Source organism: Pseudopipra pipra, chromosome 16 (assembly GCF_036250125.1).
Source record: "Pseudopipra pipra isolate bDixPip1 chromosome 16, bDixPip1.hap1, whole genome shotgun sequence".
NCBI lineage: Eukaryota > Metazoa > Chordata > Aves > Passeriformes > Pipridae > Pseudopipra > Pseudopipra pipra.
The window spans coordinates 11,476,472-11,494,819 of record NC_087564.1 but is presented as its reverse complement, the minus strand read 5'-3'; the positions used below and the strand labels follow the sequence as shown (position 1 = coordinate 11,494,819).

General features: G+C 58.0%; 2 protein-coding genes across 4 annotated transcripts in view; one reads left to right on the top strand and one right to left on the bottom strand.

The window, feature by feature from the left end:
• The window catches only part of MAFK (MAF bZIP transcription factor K), a 14,191-nt gene extending 9,946 nt beyond the window's left edge, over positions 1–4,245 (bottom strand). The window contains exon 1 of the mRNA XM_064673148.1: positions 4,111–4,245. The gene's annotated coding sequence lies outside the window, so the exon portion shown is untranslated. The remainder of the gene's footprint in view (positions 1–4,110) is intronic.
• LOC135423164 (lysosomal alpha-glucosidase-like) lies at positions 2,249–18,348 on the top strand. 3 transcript variants are annotated; one of them, XM_064673139.1, is made up of 20 exons: positions 2,249–2,487; positions 8,898–9,429; positions 9,610–9,755; positions 10,728–10,893; positions 11,390–11,486; positions 12,513–12,632; positions 12,881–12,999; positions 13,069–13,200; positions 13,964–14,074; positions 14,883–14,996; positions 15,149–15,233; positions 15,578–15,695; positions 16,042–16,175; positions 16,295–16,446; positions 16,593–16,741; positions 16,831–16,972; positions 17,170–17,268; positions 17,378–17,542; positions 17,623–17,769; positions 18,017–18,348. In XM_064673139.1, exons 2-20 carry the CDS (start codon positions 8,908–8,910, stop codon positions 18,077–18,079), a joined length of 2,781 nt encoding a protein of 926 aa, XP_064529209.1. In that variant the 5' UTR covers positions 2,249–2,487; positions 8,898–8,907; the 3' UTR covers positions 18,080–18,348. The 3 variants fall into 3 exon arrangements, with proteins under 3 accessions (XP_064529209.1, XP_064529208.1, XP_064529207.1); XM_064673138.1 differs by lacking the exon at positions 2,249–2,487 and adding an exon at positions 7,590–7,719; XM_064673137.1 differs by lacking the exon at positions 2,249–2,487 and adding an exon at positions 7,653–7,723.

Sequence of the window (18,348 nt, the reverse complement as noted above, 5' to 3'; positions counted from 1 at the left end):
TTTCAGACTTTCCACGCTACAGGGCTTTCCAAGAGCGTTACACATTAAGGAATTACTATAAAGTCGCTGCCGACACCCAACAACTGGAGATGAACTCGAATTTTAAAACTCTTTCTACGCTGAAAGACAACCCTGGCCAGAACATGAGCACCTGGCAGGCAGCCCTGCTGGTGTTTAGCTTCCATTCTCACACACATACAGCAAACTGAAAACATGCAACCCTCACCTTCCGCCAAGCCAGCGACAACTTCCCGAGGGCAGAAAAACAGCGCAAGGTTCAAGCAGCGACGGGGATCTCTGCCATCACGTCTCAATACAGCACCAACAGCTATGCAGGGAACACTCTACTCATTCCCAAATGCAGCCATTTAATTCCTAGGCAGCTGTTTAAATTTCTCATTTATCCGCAAGTTATTCCCAGCTCCAGAGCAGCAGCCAAACGGACGTGCCTACCGAGGATATCTGAGCTGATAGGTGAAGGGAACTACAGATGCTTCAATCTTCATCGCCGTGCCTCTGCCACTCAGAGGCACAACATGGATTTCCAGCACATTGCAGCATGGTAGGCAGAGCACCATCCTTCTCCCCATCATTCAAAAATCCATTCTCCTGCTCTGACAACCTTCACACATCCTGTAAGGCAGACTGACGCTTGTCACTCATTTGTAATGAGAGCGGGGAGGGACAGGCTGGTGGTGTGAATCAGAGAGTAGAGAAGCATATGCGAGGCAATATATTTGACATGAAGAGAGAGAAGACACAAGGAGGGGGTGAGTCACTGTTTACTGTTCTAGAGGAGCTCCACGCAGCCCTCGCCCAGCTGGCCAGCTTTCCATTTCCCTTATGGATCGGAACCAGCATCCAACAGCAAAGAGGAGATTCAGGAACCTTCAGAGCACATTTAAGAGCTGCCAGGACACAGCTCTCTGAGGCACTCTCTGGGGAAGCCTGGACACGGATCAGATAATCTTCAGTGGTTTGGTAAACAACCTAGTCAGATGCTGCAGAGAGCCTGTGGTTAGGGAGCAGGGATATGGAGTACCAGGCGGGTACGCCTGTGTGTCACCTCTGAAACTTCATGGAGGAGGTGGCTGAAGGGGAAAGGTATGTGACAGCCAGCCCTGGTACTGACAAGCTTACAGCACTTCTTCCATCACACACTTATAAAATGTGGTGACAGAGATATACTGGAATTACACCTCAGCAATCACTAGCCCAGAGATGCATCTCCCCCAGCCACACAAGACGAGCCACCAAGCAACAAATAACTTGCTTGGACGCACAGCCAGATCCTGGGGCACAGCTGGGACTGGGGTTCCTGACTTTGCTGCTCCTGACCCCACGTGCCAGCCATCAAGTCAGACACCTTCACCGACTGCTAACAGTGGAACATAGTGGCATCACTATTTGGCGTCCTGCAATATCGCAAAGCAGTGGCATCCACGATGCAAACTGTCCCTCTGCTTGGGAGCACAGTGGCAGGGCAATCGCTCTCATTACTGCCTTTCCCCCCCAGTCCTTGGGTTGATGGTCACAGAGCATTGCATCGCTTGTGCTTGCTTCATGCTTGGAAGACTCTCTGCCGAAGTTTGAAGATAGCCTCAAACAATAGCTGAGACAGAAGTGGAAACTGCATGTTCATCTCTACAGGGTGCTGAGCCTGAAACTTCCTGATAATTGAAAGTGCTCGCACCGCTCAAGTATTTCACAGCTGGATGTTTACAAAAATGATCAGCGAGCAAGCTTATCCCACAAACCCCGACTGCCGCAGGGGCCAGAGCTCCCAGCTGTCCTTTCTTTGCTTCCCAAACATCTCACACAGCTAGAGATTTTCAATACCAAGTCCTGCAGCACATTCCACGCCATTAATCATCTCCCAATGCTGATGGAAATCAGAGTGTATCAAGCTGATCTGTATTTTTCCCTTTCAGGAGGCACACAGCAGTACTGAACTCTGTGCTGCAACAGATTGCCGAGACGGGCGACGGCGCAGAAATGACATAAAACATGACAAAGCACGCTGTCCTTGACAGGCAAGCAAAAAAAAAAAAACAACAAAACCAAATTGCCAACAAATTTCTGTCTCTGGTTCAGAAACACTTCTGAAGCAAGGCACGAGCCTGGAGTAATACAGCAGGGGAACATTTAAGAGGGCTCAGGTTCCAAGCCCTGACAGGCTCAGAGCCTGCAGAGTGTCCTGACGGCGGGAGTCACGGTGTGCCCAACCCTGCGGCAGCAGCCCCGTCGCCGCCAGCCCGACGTCCGGCACCTCGGCCGGGCAGGAGCAGAGTTAACTCCGGTGCCGCGCAGCCCTGCGCGCTGCCATTGGGCAGCCGCGGCGTCCATCACCCCTAGGAAGTGACTGCACGAGGAAGGCTCGAGGAAGGGTTCTCCGCAGGCAGCACCGGGAGGACACACGGAAGGAGAGGGGGGAAAAGCGGAGGGACGCGCGCGCCTTTCATCAGTGGGAAAAAAAAAAATCACAAGGTAAAACTCATTCGCTCCTAAAACCCCCCGACAGCACCACGGCACGACACGCTGGGCTGGGGCGCAGGGCTGAGCTTATCCGCCACAGGGCTTATAAAAACTGAAAGTGCAAGAAAAGGGCGTGCAGCTTTTCAGGGAAACACTTTGCTCTCACTGGCTCTCTCCGCCCTCCGCAGTCCCAGCTCAGCTTTAGGTGCGCTGGCAAAGGAGGGGGCGGCCAGGTGAAAGCGAAAATGGAGGCCTTTCCCTTTTCTGTAACAACTTTGCCCAAAGGGGGCTCGTTCCTAATTTGAGACCTCATGGCCTGCTTTCAGCAGAATCCGTAAAATGAATCCTCCACGGAGCAGCCCACGAGGGAAGGGAGCAGGCTCTCAGCCTGAGGAAGAGGAGGAAGCAAACAGACCCTGGCACACTGAGAATTTGGAGATTTCGGTTCCCCTCACTCGTGGCCTGGATGTTTTCCCATATCATGCCACTGCCGTCACGGGGAGCTTGAAGAGGTTCCCCCACCCACCCCACTTCTGATTATATCCCCAAACCGTCCCGCACCCACCAGAGAGTCACGCGGCCGTGCCCGCTCCCAGAATGTCACCGTCCCCTTTCCTCCCACTGCCAGTTCCTGGGCGGCCGCAGAGCGCCCCGTTTTCGGGGCGGCCCCATGCACACGCATCCCTCCCCGCAGGCTCCGGGACCAGCCTGAACACAGCACGCACCTCTCGCTCTTTCGACCCAAAAAGCAGCTGTGCTCAGCAGAGATAAGCCCTGACCCCCAGCCCATCCGACGGGCAGCGAGGCTCCCGCCTGGCGTTTCCCGCCGGCGGCTGCTCCTGCCCGATAACCCGGGGCCAGAGAGCGGCTCCCGGAGCTGCCACCACGCCCGGCCACCGCCGCGGCCACGCTGCCCGTCCCCGGCTGCGCCCCGGCTCCCTCCGTACTACAAAAGCTGCTATTTTTAGTCAGCGGAGCGCGCGGCGTCACAACAGGTTTCCTCACATGTATTTTAAGAGCCATTCAAAGGCAGAAGCAGGCAGCGCGCTCATCCTCGGGGGCGGCGGGGGGAGAAAAATAACAACAAGAGACGGGAAAGCATCACCCCGGCGCACAGCCGGGGGACCCCTGGCCCCGCGTCCCCGGGGGTGCGGGGGTGCCGCCGGCCCCGTCCCGCGGGCGCTGAGCGCTGCCGGCCCCGCGCCGGTGCGAGGGGACGGGGAAGGTGTGACCGCGGGGCCGCCGCGCCCCCGCCCCCCCGGGGGTTTCGGGGGCCACTCGGCGGGCGCGGGCAGCGCTCCCCGACCCCTCTCCCTCCCCGCTCCCCCCACGGCGGGGCCGCCGCCCCTCGCCCCCCGCGGGCCCCACGTGCGCGCCCGGCCCGGCCCGGTGCGAGGGGCGGCGGCACCACGTGCCCGGCGCGGTGGTGACTCAGCACTTTTACCTCGCCCGCCCCGCCCGCCCGCGCCCAACCGGACCCGACCGGACCGAGCGGGGACCGGGCCGGACCGGGCCGAGCCGCCCCTTCCCCCCCCTCCCCGCCGCGATCGGCGGGCAACGCGCGGCCACCCCCCGCTCCCGACTCCGACCCACCCGCCTCGCCCCCGCCGCGCCGCGCCCCGGGCGGCTCCTCACCTGCGTGCCGGCGGGAGCGCCCCGTGGCGGGGGCGGCGGCGGGGGCGAGGGGGGCGCGGGGGCGGCGGCGGGGGCGCTGCGCGGCTCCCTCCTCCCTCGCTGCCAGCGAGTCCCGCGGACAACAACAAGCGCGGGGCGGCCGCCTCCCCCCCGCCGCGCCGCCGACCAACCAGCGCCCCCGCCGCTTCCGGCATGGCGCGTCACGGCCGCGTCACCGCCCGGCCCGGCCCCGCGGCCGCGTCACCGCCGGCACCGCCCGCGCCGTTCATTCATGGGGAAGGGCGCGGGGCGGGGCGCGGCGCTGCCTTCGGCACGTAGCCGATCCCCGTCCCTGCCTTCGTCCCGATGTACATCGCCATCCTCATCCCTGTCTGCATCCTCGTTCCCATCCTCATTCCCATCCCATCCTCATCCCCCCCTCATCCCGATCCAAGTCCCCATCCTCATTCCCATCCACATCTCCATCCTCATCCTATCCTCAACCCTATCTCCATCCTCATTCCCATCCCCATCCACATCTCCATCCTCATCCCGATCTCCATCTCCATCCTCATCCCCATGCTCATTTCCATTCTCATTCCCATTCCCATCCTCGTTCCCCACACCCGTCCCGATCCACATCTCCATCCTCATCTCTATCCCCATCTTCACCCCCATCCTCATCCCCCCTCATCCAGATCCACATCCCAATCCACATCCTCATTCCTGTCTCCTCCACAGTGCACAGGGCCCAGCACCGCACCCCACCCCACCACGGGGCTCACCCTTCTCTAACAGCTCCAGCCTGTTTGGATCATCCCCGATGGAAAGGGCACGGGGTAGCCGTGAGATTTTGCACCCTCACACATTTCATAGAGTCATAGAATGGATTGGGTTGGAAGGGACCTTAAAGCTCATCACGTTCCAACCCTCCCTGCCATGGGCAGGGGCACCTTCCACTAGACCAGAGTGTACCAAGCCCTGTCCAACCTGGCCTTGAACACTTCCAGGGATGGGAAAGCTTCTCTGGGCAACCTGTGCCAGTGGCCCAGTATCCTCATAAGGAAGAATTTTTTCCTGACATCTAATCTAAACCTGCCCTCTGTCAGTGTGAAGCCATTACCCCTTGTCCTGTCACCATATGCCCTTTTCAAGTCCCTCTATAACTTTCTTGCAGGCTCCCTTCAGACTGGGAAAGGAAGCAATAAGTTCTCCCCAGAGCCTTCTCTTCTCCAGGTTGAATAATTGCAATTATCTCAGCCTTTTGTCTTAGGAGAGCTGTTCCATCCCTCTAATCAACTTGGTGGCCTCCTCTGGGCTCACTGCAACAGGTCGCTGTCCTTCCTGTGCTGAGGACCCCAGAGCTGGACACAGCACTCCAGGTGGGTTCTCACCAGAACAGACCAGAGGGGCAGAATCACCCACCTCAACCTGCTGGCCACAATGCTTTTGTTGGCTCATGTCCAGCCTCTCACCCACCAGCACCCCCAAGTCCTTGGCAGGGCTGCTCTCGATCAGTTCATCCCCCAGCCTATATTGACCCTAACCCAGGTGCAGCACTTTGTACTTGGCCTTGATGTGGGACAGACGGAGGTGGGGAAATATGTCTCGGGCATTGTGAGGCTCTCAGGGGTGCTCAGGGCCTGGTTTGGTCCCCGGGCTCCTTGAGGCAGCTGCTGGCAGGGCTTGTCCTCTTTCACCAGCTGTGGACCAGCCTTCGCCCAGCACTGCCTGTCCTGGAGCCCCCCAAGCCCTGCAGCAGAGCCAAATCCTGCCCCGGGGCTGGATCCTGAACACAATCCTTGCACTTTCCTTGTGTAGTTGTGTGAGCTGCTAACACAGCACCCTGACCCCTGGGGTGTGAGCGGCATTTCAGATCCTGGGAGCATCCAACATTGATGGTAATGCATCAAAAAATGTAATAACATGGGTGATTGATCAAACCCAAGTGCCTCCATCACAACTGGGCTCCTTTTGATTTTTTTTGTGTCCGTAACTATATTAGAAAGTCTGTGCATTTTGTGCTTTCCAGCCTTGGGGCCAGATATTCTTATTGGAGCAGCTCTAAGGGTCATAGTTGAGGCTTTGAATAAGATCCCATCTTTTGCTGCTCCCTTTGAACAACATGAGCTGGAAAACACGGAGAGCCCCATTTCTGGCACAGCCCCACAGATCTGGGCAGCTGGAGCAAGATTTAGGCGAATGCACCACCCTGATGTTAAGAAATCCCTGTTTACTATTGGAATTGACTAATGAGGTTGGCTAAAGCTCCTGTGCAGTGGCATGAAGTGCTGGCTTTCACCTCTCCCAGATTTGCACTCTGAAATCTTGCCCTGGGTGCTGGGATGGGTTGAGCTCAGGGTCGGAAGGCAGATTTCAGCCATCCCTGTGGTCCCCACTGATGCCTCTGAGATTTGTCTCCAGATCTCCTTTACATCCAGGAGGGTTCTGGTGGCTCAGAGAGCCAAGACAAGCAAGGAGAGGGGTGCTGGTGGTGGGAGCCTTGGGGCCTTTGACGTCCCCAACAGAGCCACCTGCCCCTGTGCTCTCTCTGAGTGATGATAACCAAGAGTGGCCAGAGCCATCCTGTATTATCCAAGGTTTTTCCCTGAGGCATCCACAAGAGGGTGGAGGCAGAAGGCAGGAGGGATGGACTGACTGCATCCTGGGTGGTTGATCTCATCCTCTGTGGTGACAGCCCCACACATGGGGCTCACCAGAATTGGGGTATTTTCCCCTGTCTTTGCAACAACATGGTTTTGGCAGACTGCTTATGGCAGGAGGGAAGCGGCCTTGTCACCTGAAATTCTGTTTCTGGGTGAATCGTCCTGTTCACAACAGGTTGCTTTTTCTTTTCATTCCCTGAGGAAAGCAACTCTGCTCCAAAGGTGTGTTGTCATTTGCTGCTGACCTTTAGACTGCAGTGGCCTTCAATAGTAAACAAGGAGAAGCTCTCCAGTCCCTCAAAAAGTGGGAAAGCCTGTGCAGTTCTATACATTTGTTAAGCAGGTGAAGAGAAGTGCATGGGAGACAGGAACTCTGGTGAAAACCTGGATGGAAAAAGGGTTTTATTCTGGGATGTGGGTGTTTTGTGGGTCTGGTCCACCCGCTGTGTGCTCAAAACACATCCTGAAGCCACAGTGATTCCCTGAAGCCACAACACACGATTCAGCACAGGGACCTCTTTCACTCTGCTTTGGGTAAGGTGCTCTCAACCTACAAGGGTGACAGACGCATTTGTACTCTGGGTTTAGAGACCTTGCATGCATTCAGGCTGGGGAAAATCTAAAAAAACCGCTGATCCCCCATATTCCCCACCTTGTCGCTTTTGAGCAGCGTTGAGTTTAGATACAAATATTAAAAATAAATTGAAAATAAAATAAAAAAAAACACTCAAAGCGCACAAAGGAGAGGGGCGAGCGGACGATCAGACAGCGGAGAGGCGTTATGTGTGCAGATGCGCTGCTACTAGAGAGGCGCGGTAGGAGCGGGGCGGCTTCTCGGGTGTTTACGGCGGAGCAGGCAGAGCTGCAGCGCCGGGAGCGCTGCCCGCCCGCTGCCCGCTGCCTGCCCGCTGCCCGCCCGCTCCCCGCTGCCCGCCCGCAGCCACAATGTCAAGAGGAGACACGTGTATGTAAGCGCCGGCACGGCCGGAGCGGGGCCCGCAGGCGGGCAGGGGCTCCCGGGGCGCGGCGATCCCCGTGCCCGGCTGGCGCTGTGTGTTCCCCCGCAGTGTCCCCGCGGCGGGGCGGCCGGGCAGGAGCCTGGGGAGCTTGGGCTGGTGGCACGCCGAGGTGCCACCTCGGGGGTTCGTGTGGCCGCGGCGGGTGGGCGCTGCCACCCCGGGGCCGCCACCCACGCGTGGGGAAGCGGCGGGCGGTGGCACAGGGCGGAGGCGCTGCCGCTCGAGGGGGTTTCGCAGCCGGGCCCCGGCAGGTTGTGCTGCGGTGGTGGCCGAGCCTGGGGAGGGCTGCTGGGGAATAAACCTGTTTGTGGTGGGGATGCAGCCGTTTGCTGAGCCGTTGCAGGTCGTAGGGTGGAGGAAGGCAGCGTCTGAGCGCCTGTGATAGGAGATGGAGAGAAGAAAGTTGTGTCTCTTGTTGTGTCTCTTATTTAAGGTGCTGACATTGCTCCCTGCACTCACCCGGAGCATGAGGGTCTCCTTTGCTTACAGTCCAGGAGGTGTTTGTCTGAGAGGTTGTTAGAATCAGGTTTTATCAGTGGGAGGCAAGGACTGATGGTATACTCCCAGCCATCCCTTGTCCAGCCCTGCCCGCAGCTAAAACCTCTGACTCAGGGCTTTGGGCGATGATAAGAGGATGCTCAAAGAGGATGCTCAGAGCAGAAAATACCCTGAGCAGAGGATGCTCCCTACCTTGGAGCCGTGGCTCCCACCTCTGTTCCCACAGGCAGAGCAAGCTCGATTTTGCTTGCAGCTTCCAGAAATGCTGCAGTCCATAAATTCAGACCTGGGAAAAACTCCTTGAGGGGCTGCTCTGCCACTCCCTGAAAGCAGCTGGGGTTCAGGTGGGTGGTGCTTTGTCCCTTAGGGCTGATGGAGAGTTGTTTGTCAGCATCTCCCCGCATTCAGCAGGATCAGGACCACCTGACCTTGGCAAAGCCTTCCATTGCCGAGTTTGCCATGTGCATCTTAGCCGAAGGCGCAGATGTGATGATGCAGGGTGCTGAGGTGGGCAGGCTCTGCCTGAACCAGAGGCATCAGGAGAGAGTGAAGCTGTCCTTGAGGCTTGGGCGAGCTCTCCCCCTCTGTTTCTTTCACACCTGCCTCCATCTCCCTTTCGATCCAGCACCAGGACGATGAAGTCGTACCAGAAGCTGACAACGCCGCAGCCGGCAGGATGCCAGGTGGAGGAGGAAGGGGCTGCCCCGATGCCCCCCGCCCCTGGGAGGATGGCCCCGTGCTGGGTGGGCAGCGGGCTGCTGGTGGCCGCCGTGCTGCTGAGCACCATCACCGTCTGGGTGCTGCGGCAAGTGTCGGGGGGCTGGCTCGGACCCACCCCACCCCCCAAATGTCTCCTCGTGCCTGAAAGCCATCGCTTCGACTGCTACCCAGAGCGGCAGGTGGTGGTGACCCAGGAGCTCTGTGAAAGCCGAGGGTGCTGCTTCATCCAGAGCTCTCTGCCGGCAGAGGGCAAGCAGGGGGTGCCCTGGTGCTTCTATCCCCCTGACTTCCCCAGCTATACGTTGGAGAGTCTCAACCAGACAGCGCTGGGCATGGTGGGGTTGCTGGTGCGAAGGGAGAAGGCCTATTACCCCCGGGACATTGAGATGCTGAGACTGGATGTGGAGTTCGAGACAGACACACGGCTACACATCAAGGTGAGGTTCCTGATGGCTGCCCTCCTAACCCTTGAACCTGTCATCTCACAGGTAACTGTCCCCTGCTGTGACCGAGTGTGGAAGCTACTGTGCTCCAGGCATGGCTGTGTGGGGCCAACGAGTATCTCCAGCCCTTTGCCTTCTTGCTGGTCTTTAAAGCACTTTTTCTCCCTTTTGCAGATAACGGATGCGGCTAACCCACGGTACGAGGTTCCCCTTGATGTTCCCCGGGCGTTGAAGAGGGCAGAAAACCCCATCTACAGTCTGAACTTCTCCTGGGATCCCTTTGGGGTGCTGCTGCGGCGCACAGCAACGGGGACAGTGCTGTAAGATCCCACCTTCTCCTCATCCTGTGGCAGGTGGGGAGAAACTTATCCAACCCTAGGCGGGCTCCAGCACACTTTCCAGTGGTTTTTCAGAGGGAAAACCCATGCTTGCAAGATCTCCAGCCAGTTATTGCTTTTTGTCTTGCATCTTTTTAGCAGTGCTCACATGGGGATGCAGCAGCACATGGCTTCCTGGCCCCTTGGGCTGGCCATGTCCTTGCTATGGCCATGGCAGGACTGGGTGGGATCAGCACCTCTCCAAAAACCTCCCAGTGCCCTGATTCCTCCCGAGGTCCTACACCAGCCAAACATTGTGCAGGTCCCTGGCACATCACCAATGAGCAGCATGGTGGCTCAGGAAAAGGGCCAACAAAGGGTTGTGGCTTTGCCCATTTCACGCTTCTTTCAGGTTTCCCTGGCTGTTGAAGCTATAGGGACATTCACAGTTCCAGGCTTTTTGTGGAAAAGGACTGCTGGTGACTTTGCTGTACTGCTCTCTGTCACCTCCACAGCTTTGCCCACACTAAGCTGTTGACAAGCACTGACAGCTGGGCGATGTATGGTCAGGGTGTTTTGGGATCCCATCTTTTCCTTCTCCTTCCCATTTGCTGGTGACTGTGGTCTGTCCTGTATTTGGGAGCTGCTTATCAGTGACAGCAGGCTGAGAAGCCCCACTGCCATATCGCCTTGGTGGTTAATAATAACCTGGGTGGAAACTTCTGGTATCAAAGGGAAGGCTGTGCCGCACTGGGTCAGACTAGTTTAGGCTCAGTCTGTGCCTTGCCTCCAGCCAGACCCAAATTTACTCCTGGCCCAAGGTGTTAGGCGGGATGTGGGGTGGGACATATGCTGCTTCACTGGCCCTTGGGATGTTTCGAGAGTGAAGAGATCAGTTTTTGATGGGCAAATGGATCCCAGTGGGTCCCAGCATCCCCTCTTGACCCTCTCTTTTCCTCAATGTAACCTTGGCAGGCTCAACACCACTGTGGCCCCCTTGATCTTCGCTGACCAGTTTCTCCAGATATCCACATCACTCCCATCCAGGTTCCTCTATGGGCTGGGGGAGCACCGTGGCAGCCTCCTGCACAGCCTGGACTGGAATACCCTCACTCTGTGGGCACGCGACGTCGCTCCCACGGTATATCTGCCTTGTCCCCAGAGGGGTGCAGGGGGTGAGGGCAGGGGTGCTGCTCTCCTGTGCTTTGGACAAGCCCTGGGAAAACATGGCAGGGGTGGGCAGCAGCACTGGGAGGGGTGGGGTATGATCAAGGCTGACAGGCAGGTATGTGCCAGGGAGAATTTCAGAGCAATTGCAAAATGCTCTTGGCACTCTGAGGGCACCGGGTGTTTTCCGCTCCACCCTGCTGCTCGTGCAATGTGTTGTGGTGAGGCTTTCCCTCTCACCCAGCCCGGCTCAGTAGCCCCTGAACAGCAAGGAAGAAGCAGCCTCCCATGGCCTTCAGCACCAGCCCTGAAACCATCCTCGTCCCTTGCCTTGTCCTCCACAGGGGTGACAGGTTCCTGGTTAGGTGGTGGAAGCATATGCAGCTCGGGGCCTTTTATTCACCCCCAGTGACATGGGGCTCTCCTGCTTTGCCCTCTCTGCTGTCTTACCTGGCACCTCTTCCTTGCAGGAATCATTCAACCTCTACGGCGCTCACCCCTTCTACCTGCTGATGGAGGAGGGTGGAGATGCTCATGGGGTTTTCCTTCTCAACAGCAACGCGATGGGTAGGTGTGTTAGGGGACCCCAGGCCAGCTGGTCCCTGGTGGAGGACCTGGCAGGTGGGGACAGATGGGAACTACTGGAGTGGCCAGTTTGGGAACCTGGGGTAAGAGGAAGCCATAAAAGGGAAAGATGTGGTTTGATGGCTCCGTTATTGAGCGCAGCCATCTGTTTCCTGGCTACAGCGAGGCTCTTTAGCAACTGCCGAGCAGTTTAACCACACGCCCAGCTGCTGAGTTGCCATCAGGAAAGCAAGTGCCTTGCATGCAGGTCCATGCCTATTCCCCCCTCTACTGAAACATCCTTGCCCCCAGGCCCGGCGGCGTGGCATGGCTGGGGTGCAGCCGAGGATGCCGTCTGCTGCCCGTGTTTCCCCAGCTGTGCCGCGCCAGCTGCGGCCGTGGGATCTGCCCGTGTGTGCCAGCTGGTAACACAGCAGCTCCTGCGGGCTCCTGCCGTGTCGGGGACGGCACCGGTGACCACCCAACCCTCCCAGCAGCTGCTGCTTGCAGCCAGCTGGGGCGATGCTGTGCACACCGGGGCTCTGGCACCTCCAGCTGCACTGGGATCTGTTGCAGCCATGCTGCTGAAGAGGAGCTCGTGTGAGATGCAGCCACCCGAGCTGAGGTTCGAGGGCTCATTCATGTGGAAAGCCCTTCCCAGGAAAGGCCTTGCTCCCACACACTCTCTTGTACGAGTAGCTCTAGATTCACTTAGGAGGGGGCTTTGGGGGAGAACATGAAGGAAAGCACTGCACTGCACGTGCTTGATCTTGGTCTAGCAGTGGAAGCTGGTGCAGCTTTGAGCTTAAAGAGCAGATTTTTAAGATAGCATAAACCACTGATCTCCCATGGGCTGTGATAATTTAAGCTTCCAGACACCCATTTAGCATCCACTGAGTGCAAGGCAGGGATTTGTCTATTCCCCTGAGCATTGCTTGTGGTGCTGCCTGGTCCCCATCATGTGGGCTGAGGTCTGGAGGTTGCTCCCCAGTTGTCACTGTCTTTTTCTCTTCTCCTTCCCCCTCAAAGAGGTGGCCCTGCAGCCTGCTCCGGGCCTGACCTGGAGGACCATTGGAGGGGTGCTGGATTTTTATGTCTTCCTGGGGCCCGATCCCAACATGGTCATCCAACAGTACCAGCAGGTGATAGGTAAGTGCCCACACCCCACCATGGCTATCTGCAGGCACCTTCCCCATGCTCACATCCCCATCTCACCCCAGCTTCACCACATCCCCATCCCTCCCAGCTGGGGAGGGATCAGCCTTCCCCAGCCCTCCCAGCACATCAGGGGTCAGCGATCACCTCCTTTTCCCACCTCTCCCCTTACCTTCCTATCCTTTTGAGATGCTGCTGTCATCTTGGGACACCCTAGCCATGCTTCCATTCTCCCACTGCAGGTTTCCCAGCCATGCCACCCCTCTGGGCTCTCGGCTTCCACCTCTGCCGCTGGGGCTATGGATCCAGCAATGGGACCTGGCAGACCGTGAGAGCCATGAGGAACTACCAGATCCCCCAGGTAATCCCTCAGACCCGTGGAGTGGGGGGTCCAGGCTCCATCCTTCATCCCTGAGCCTCTGTCCCGCAGGATGCACAGTGGAATGACATCGATTACATGGATGGGTACCGGGACTTCACCTTCGATTCCCAGAAATTTGCCTCCCTCCCCTCGCTGGTGGAAGACCTCCACAAACATGGGCAGCGCTACGTTATGATCTTGGTACTCCCCCTCCTCTCCCCCTGTGCTGTCTTTGCTGCAGAGCTGGAATGTGAGGTGTAAGACAGAGGTGTAAGGGATGCTCACAATTCCAGCTGATCAACCCCAGCCCCAAGAATTTTTGTGGGAGGCTGGTCCCCAGTGCTGGATGGGCAGCTGTAAACTGCCACTGGAAATCCCCCTAATGCAGGGACCACGGACACACAGGCCGGGTTCTCATGATGTGCTCCTGTCTGCTGCAGGGGTACAAGGTGCCTCTGACCTCCATGGGTGGAGGAATGGAGGAACTGTAGGTCAGGCAGTTTAACTCGTGGGTGCTCAGCTCGGGTGCTCCCACATCCCCATGAGTGCCGGGATCTTGTGACCTGGCTGGGATCTCCCTTCTTCCCTCTACAAAGAATGGGGGCATGGGTTCTGCTTGCTGGGGTCCTTGCAGGGGAAGGTTGGATTCCTCCCCTTTGAACTCCCCTTAGTAGCCAAGCCCGTCCATGACCTGACATTTCTTGCATAAGTGCAAGATTTCACGTATTTGTCCTCCCCCTCCCCAAAACATCCTAATGTGTCCTGGGGACTTACAGAAGTGGCATTTTAGAAAACATGCCTGGAAGCATCCAAGCAAGTTTCTGTTCCCCTTGGGGCAAACAGCCTCTGTGTCTGGGCTCTGGCTGACCCTGTCTGGGTTGTCTTCTGTGAATCACTCCGGTCTGGCCAGGGGAAGGAGCCATGGTCTGCCTGGAATGGCACTAACCTTCTACTCTGTCCCTAGGATCCTGGCATCAGCAGCACCAACCCTCACGGCTCCTACTGGCCTTTTGATGAAGGCTTGAGACGGGGCTTGTTCCTCAACACCACCCAAGGGCAGCCGCTAATCGGGAAGGTGAGGAGCTCCAGGGGGAAATCTCAGCCCTGTGGGTTATGCAATAGCAGGGTTGGGATTTCATCCCTTACTGTAGAGGGAAAGACAAATGACCAAGAGACTTCTCTGGGATAATTGCCAGAGCCTGGCTCAGCCCTTGTAATCATGTGTCACCTTCTGGTGTCTTCACCAACCCCAGGAGCCAGCCCCTGTCCAGCAGAGGAGCCTGTGGAAGTCATATGAGCTTAACAGAGTCAGCAGTGCTGCCCAAGGCTGGTCATCTGATTTCTCTCCCTTCCTGTTTTTGGTGTGAGGGGAGGTTGCCTGGGATGAACAGTGCATCTCCAGATCTGCTCCGCAGTGGTTCCCTCCCAGTTTGACCCCTCTGACTGTTTGCTCCCACCATCTCTCCCTCGCCATTTCCAAGGAAGGGGTTTTATTGTAGCCTGAAAACGTGGGGGAAAATTAATTGGCTAAAATTCCTGAAATGAGGCAAAGCATGGAGAAATCATGGCTTTTCCCTGACATGCCCTGGGCAAGGTGGTGTCAGGGCTCGTGCAAGTGGAGGGAGAGCAGCCGTTCCTTTAGCTGTCACTGCCCACGGACTGTGGGGAGTCCTCAGCACTACAATACTCCTGGTACCATGGAGGAAGAAGGGGTATGCTGTGTATGTAGCATCCAGGACTCAAAGCATTGGCCTGGATTTAATTTCTGGGTTATTGCCTGTTTCACCCCTTGGTCCTTCACCATGCTGTGGTACCTGTTCCTGGTGGCAGCTCCCCAGAAATCACCTGCTTGATGAACCCGTGGTTTTGTGGTGTCCCTGCAGGTCTGGCCTGGTTATACTGCCTTTGCAGACTTCTCCAACCCAGACACGCACCAGTGGTGGCTGGAGAACTTGCAGCACTTCCATGCCCATGTGCCCTTCGATGGCCTCTGGATCGTAAGTCCCTCCTTGCCCCTGGGTTGCCTCCTGCCTCACCTCAGCTCACACCCAGTGTGTGTCCTGGCAGGACTGTCTGCAGCTTTTCCAGGTCTATCCACTAATGCCCAAAACCACATGCTTGAAATTGCTCCACAATTTTCTTTGCTTAGGACATGAATGAGCCATCCAACTTCATGGATGGGTCTGAAGACGGCTGCCCCCCAGGAGAGCTCGACAGCCCACCCTACACTCCAGGTAAGGAGGAAAATGAGATACAAGGCTGTGCTGGCATGTACTGTGTGCTTTGAAATCTCTGCCGAGTGTGATGGGGGAAAACTATTTCTGAGAGACATTCTGTCTGTTTTACACCCTGAATGTCTCCATCTCTACTTGCATGTGCCAGTATCGGTGTCTAAGCCTTACACACTTGTTGGGGCCATGTCAGGGTGCAGGGTGGGACCATCTGTGTGAGCTTTTGGCACTGGGCTGGCAGCGATGGCTCCTGTGAGAGGGCTGACCCAGAGCCAGCAAGTGTGGGGGGCCCACATGCCCTGCACCCCACCACCACCGGGTGCCAACTGGGCTCTCTCTGCTGGCAGCCGTGCTGGGCGATTCCCTCTCCTCCAAGACAGTGTGTGCCTCGGCAAAGCAGAAAGCCTCGGTGCACTACAACCTCCACAACCTCTACGGGCTGATGGAAGCCAAAGCCACTGCGAGGTACCTGAGCATCCTGCTTCCTGACAGCCTGAGGATGGGATGGGGCAAAATCCTGCTCAGATGGGGATGGGAGTTTGAGTGCCTGACTTCAAGGGGACATAGTCTGGCTGCTTGCAGCCTTCAGGGTGAGAATGACCCAGGAAAAGAGGGGAGCTGACACTGCTCTGGGAGGGACGGGTGGGTGAGGCTGGTCCTGGAGCCAAGCCTTTGCTCAGGCCAACTCTCCAGCACCGCAGGGCTGCCACAGGGCTGAACCTGGACCTCTCCCTCAACTGTTGTGGGATAAGGCAAATGCCTGGGGGGCTGCTCTCACCTCCTGCCCCTTCCTCTCCCTCTTGTTTTCCAGTGCCTTGATCCAGATCCAGGGGAAGCGTCCCTTCATCATCTCCCGCTCCACCTTCCCCAGCCAGGGCCGCTACTCAGGGCACTGGCTGGGAGACAACCGGAGCCAGTGGAAGGACATGTATTACTCCATCCCAGGTGGGTGGCACAGAACGCACTCAGGTACCCTACCAGCACTCCCAGCTCCATTGAGCTTTCTGCTTGTTTGGAGACACCTCCGTAACTCCCTGCACCCTGTTGACTGTCCCTGCCCTCAGGGCTGCTGAGCTTCAGCCTCTTCGGCATCCCACTGGTGGGGGCGGACATCTGCGGCTTCTCCGGCAGCACCTCGGAGGAGCTCTGCACCCGCTGGATGCAGCTCGGTGCCTTCTACCCCTTCGCTCGCAATCACAACACCCAGAACGAGAAGGTCAAGGGCAGCGTGCCCGGTGGGAGGCGTCCTAGGGGTGGGATGCGGGATATGAGACACGAGATGGAGGATGCAGGATGGGGGATGTGGGGTGTGGGAGGTGGGGTTGGGGTGGGATGGCTGCTGACTCCCTGCATCTCCCCCAGGCCCAGGACCCGACGGTGTTCAGCCCTGCGGCCAGGACGGCCATGAAGGATGTGCTGCTGACCCGATACTCCCTCCTGCCCTTCCTCTACACCCTTTTCCACCATGCCCACCTGCAAGGGGACACTGTTGCTCGGCCCTTGTTCTTTGAGTAAGACCATCCCCACCAGTAGCTGGGGAGACGCTTGGACTGAATCGCAGAGAAGGGGCTGATCGAGCAGTGTCTTCATCCTGCCACAGGTTCCCCCAGGATGTGGCCACCCTGGGGCTGGACAGGCAGTTTCTATGGGGCCGGAGCCTGCTGGTGACGCCGGTGCTGGAGCCCGGGGTGGACTCGGTCACAGGCTATGTCCCCCAAGGCACGTGGTACGACTTCTACACGGTGAGGAACGCCATGGCACTTGGCCAGGGACTGGGTGATCCCTGCTTAACCATCTCGGGACTGCGGGTGGGAAACCATGGCTGAGCCCAGCGAGCCCTGATGGAGGAAGGGGTGGGGATGGCTGCTCCCCAGACCCATGCCTGAGCACCCTGTTGTGCCCCTGACTCCCTCACACCTGTATCTCACCACCTGCCCAGGGCTCCTCAGTGAACAGCAGTGGGGAGATGTTGAAGATGTCAGCCCCCCTGGAGCACCTCAACCTGCATATCCGGGAGGGTTCCATCCTGCCCACCCAGGTGAGTGCCCACCTGTCACCTCCCTGAGTTCTGTCCCCCAGCACCTCAGCTCCCAGACCCCCATCCCCAGTGCTCACAGCCCTACAGAACCCATGTCTTTGAACCCCAGAAACCAGAGACCACCAGCGAGGCGACTCGAGGGAACCCCCTGCGCCTCATCGTGGCTTTGTCCTCGAGTACCACTGCCTGGGGGGACCTTTTCTGGGATGATGGCGAGAGCCTGGACACCTTCGAGCGGGGCAGCTACTCCTACCTGGTGTTCAATGTCACGCAGGTGGGATGTGGTGGGGAGGGCAGGAGTGGGGGGTCCTGTGGCATCTGGCCACCTTGAGCTCATGCTGTCCCCTCCTGCAGAACATCTTCACCTCCACCGTCCTCCATGCCAGCACTGAGGCCACCAATGTCACCATTGGCACACTGAGCATCTTCGGAGTGCAGAAGCCGCCCAGCAAGGTCCTTCTGAATGGCCAGGAGAAGCCCTTCTCCTACCTGGACAACCAGGTACAGCCTCATCTTGGGGTGCCCTGTCCTGGGTGGAAGTCTCCATCTTGAGGGGCTCCACCCTGCCTCTTCTAGCCCTAAGGGTCACAAGATTAATGACCAAAGAGGTGGGTGAGGACATAGTGTGGCTCTTCTGCCACGCCAGGGTTCAGGGGCAGTGAAGCTCAGCCAAGCTGGGTAGGGGAAGGCATTCTCCACTTCCCTCCAGCCAAGGCTGTACCCCAAAATGTCTCCTCTCCCTCCCCAGGTTCTCACTGTGAGTGACCTCGGCATCAGCCTCAGCCAGGGCTTCTCCCTGCAGTGGCTGTGAGCAGGGGGCCATGGGGTCACCCACCCTTGCCAAGACCACCCGTCCAGGAGATGCTTGATGCTCCAGCCCCTGAAGCTGGGATGCTGCTGTGGAGGAGGCGCTGGGGACTGTCACCTGCTGCCGTGTGTCCCCCCCCCAGGCTGGGGACAGGGGCTGTGGGATGGGGGCTTGGCCCTCAGGTGCCTCCCGCGTGGCCCCAGGTGGGTGATGTGAGTGGAGGTGTGGGCACCCACGGTCCCTGCTGCAATAAAGGCATGTGGAGAGCTTGT

What these genes read in the sequence shown, in the direction of transcription:
- LOC135423164 (XM_064673137.1), top strand. Translation starts at nt 7,701, where the DNA reads ATGTCAAGAGGAGACACGTGTAT. An exon ending in CATGTATTACTCCATCCCAG is followed by an intron (nt 16,176 to 16,294) that starts GTGGGTGGCACA and finishes CCCTGCCCTCAG; the next exon opens with GGCTGCTGAGCTTCAGCCTC. An exon ending in CGTGGTACGACTTCTACACG is followed by an intron (nt 16,973 to 17,169) that starts GTGAGGAACGCC and finishes CCACCTGCCCAG; the next exon opens with GGCTCCTCAGTGAACAGCAG.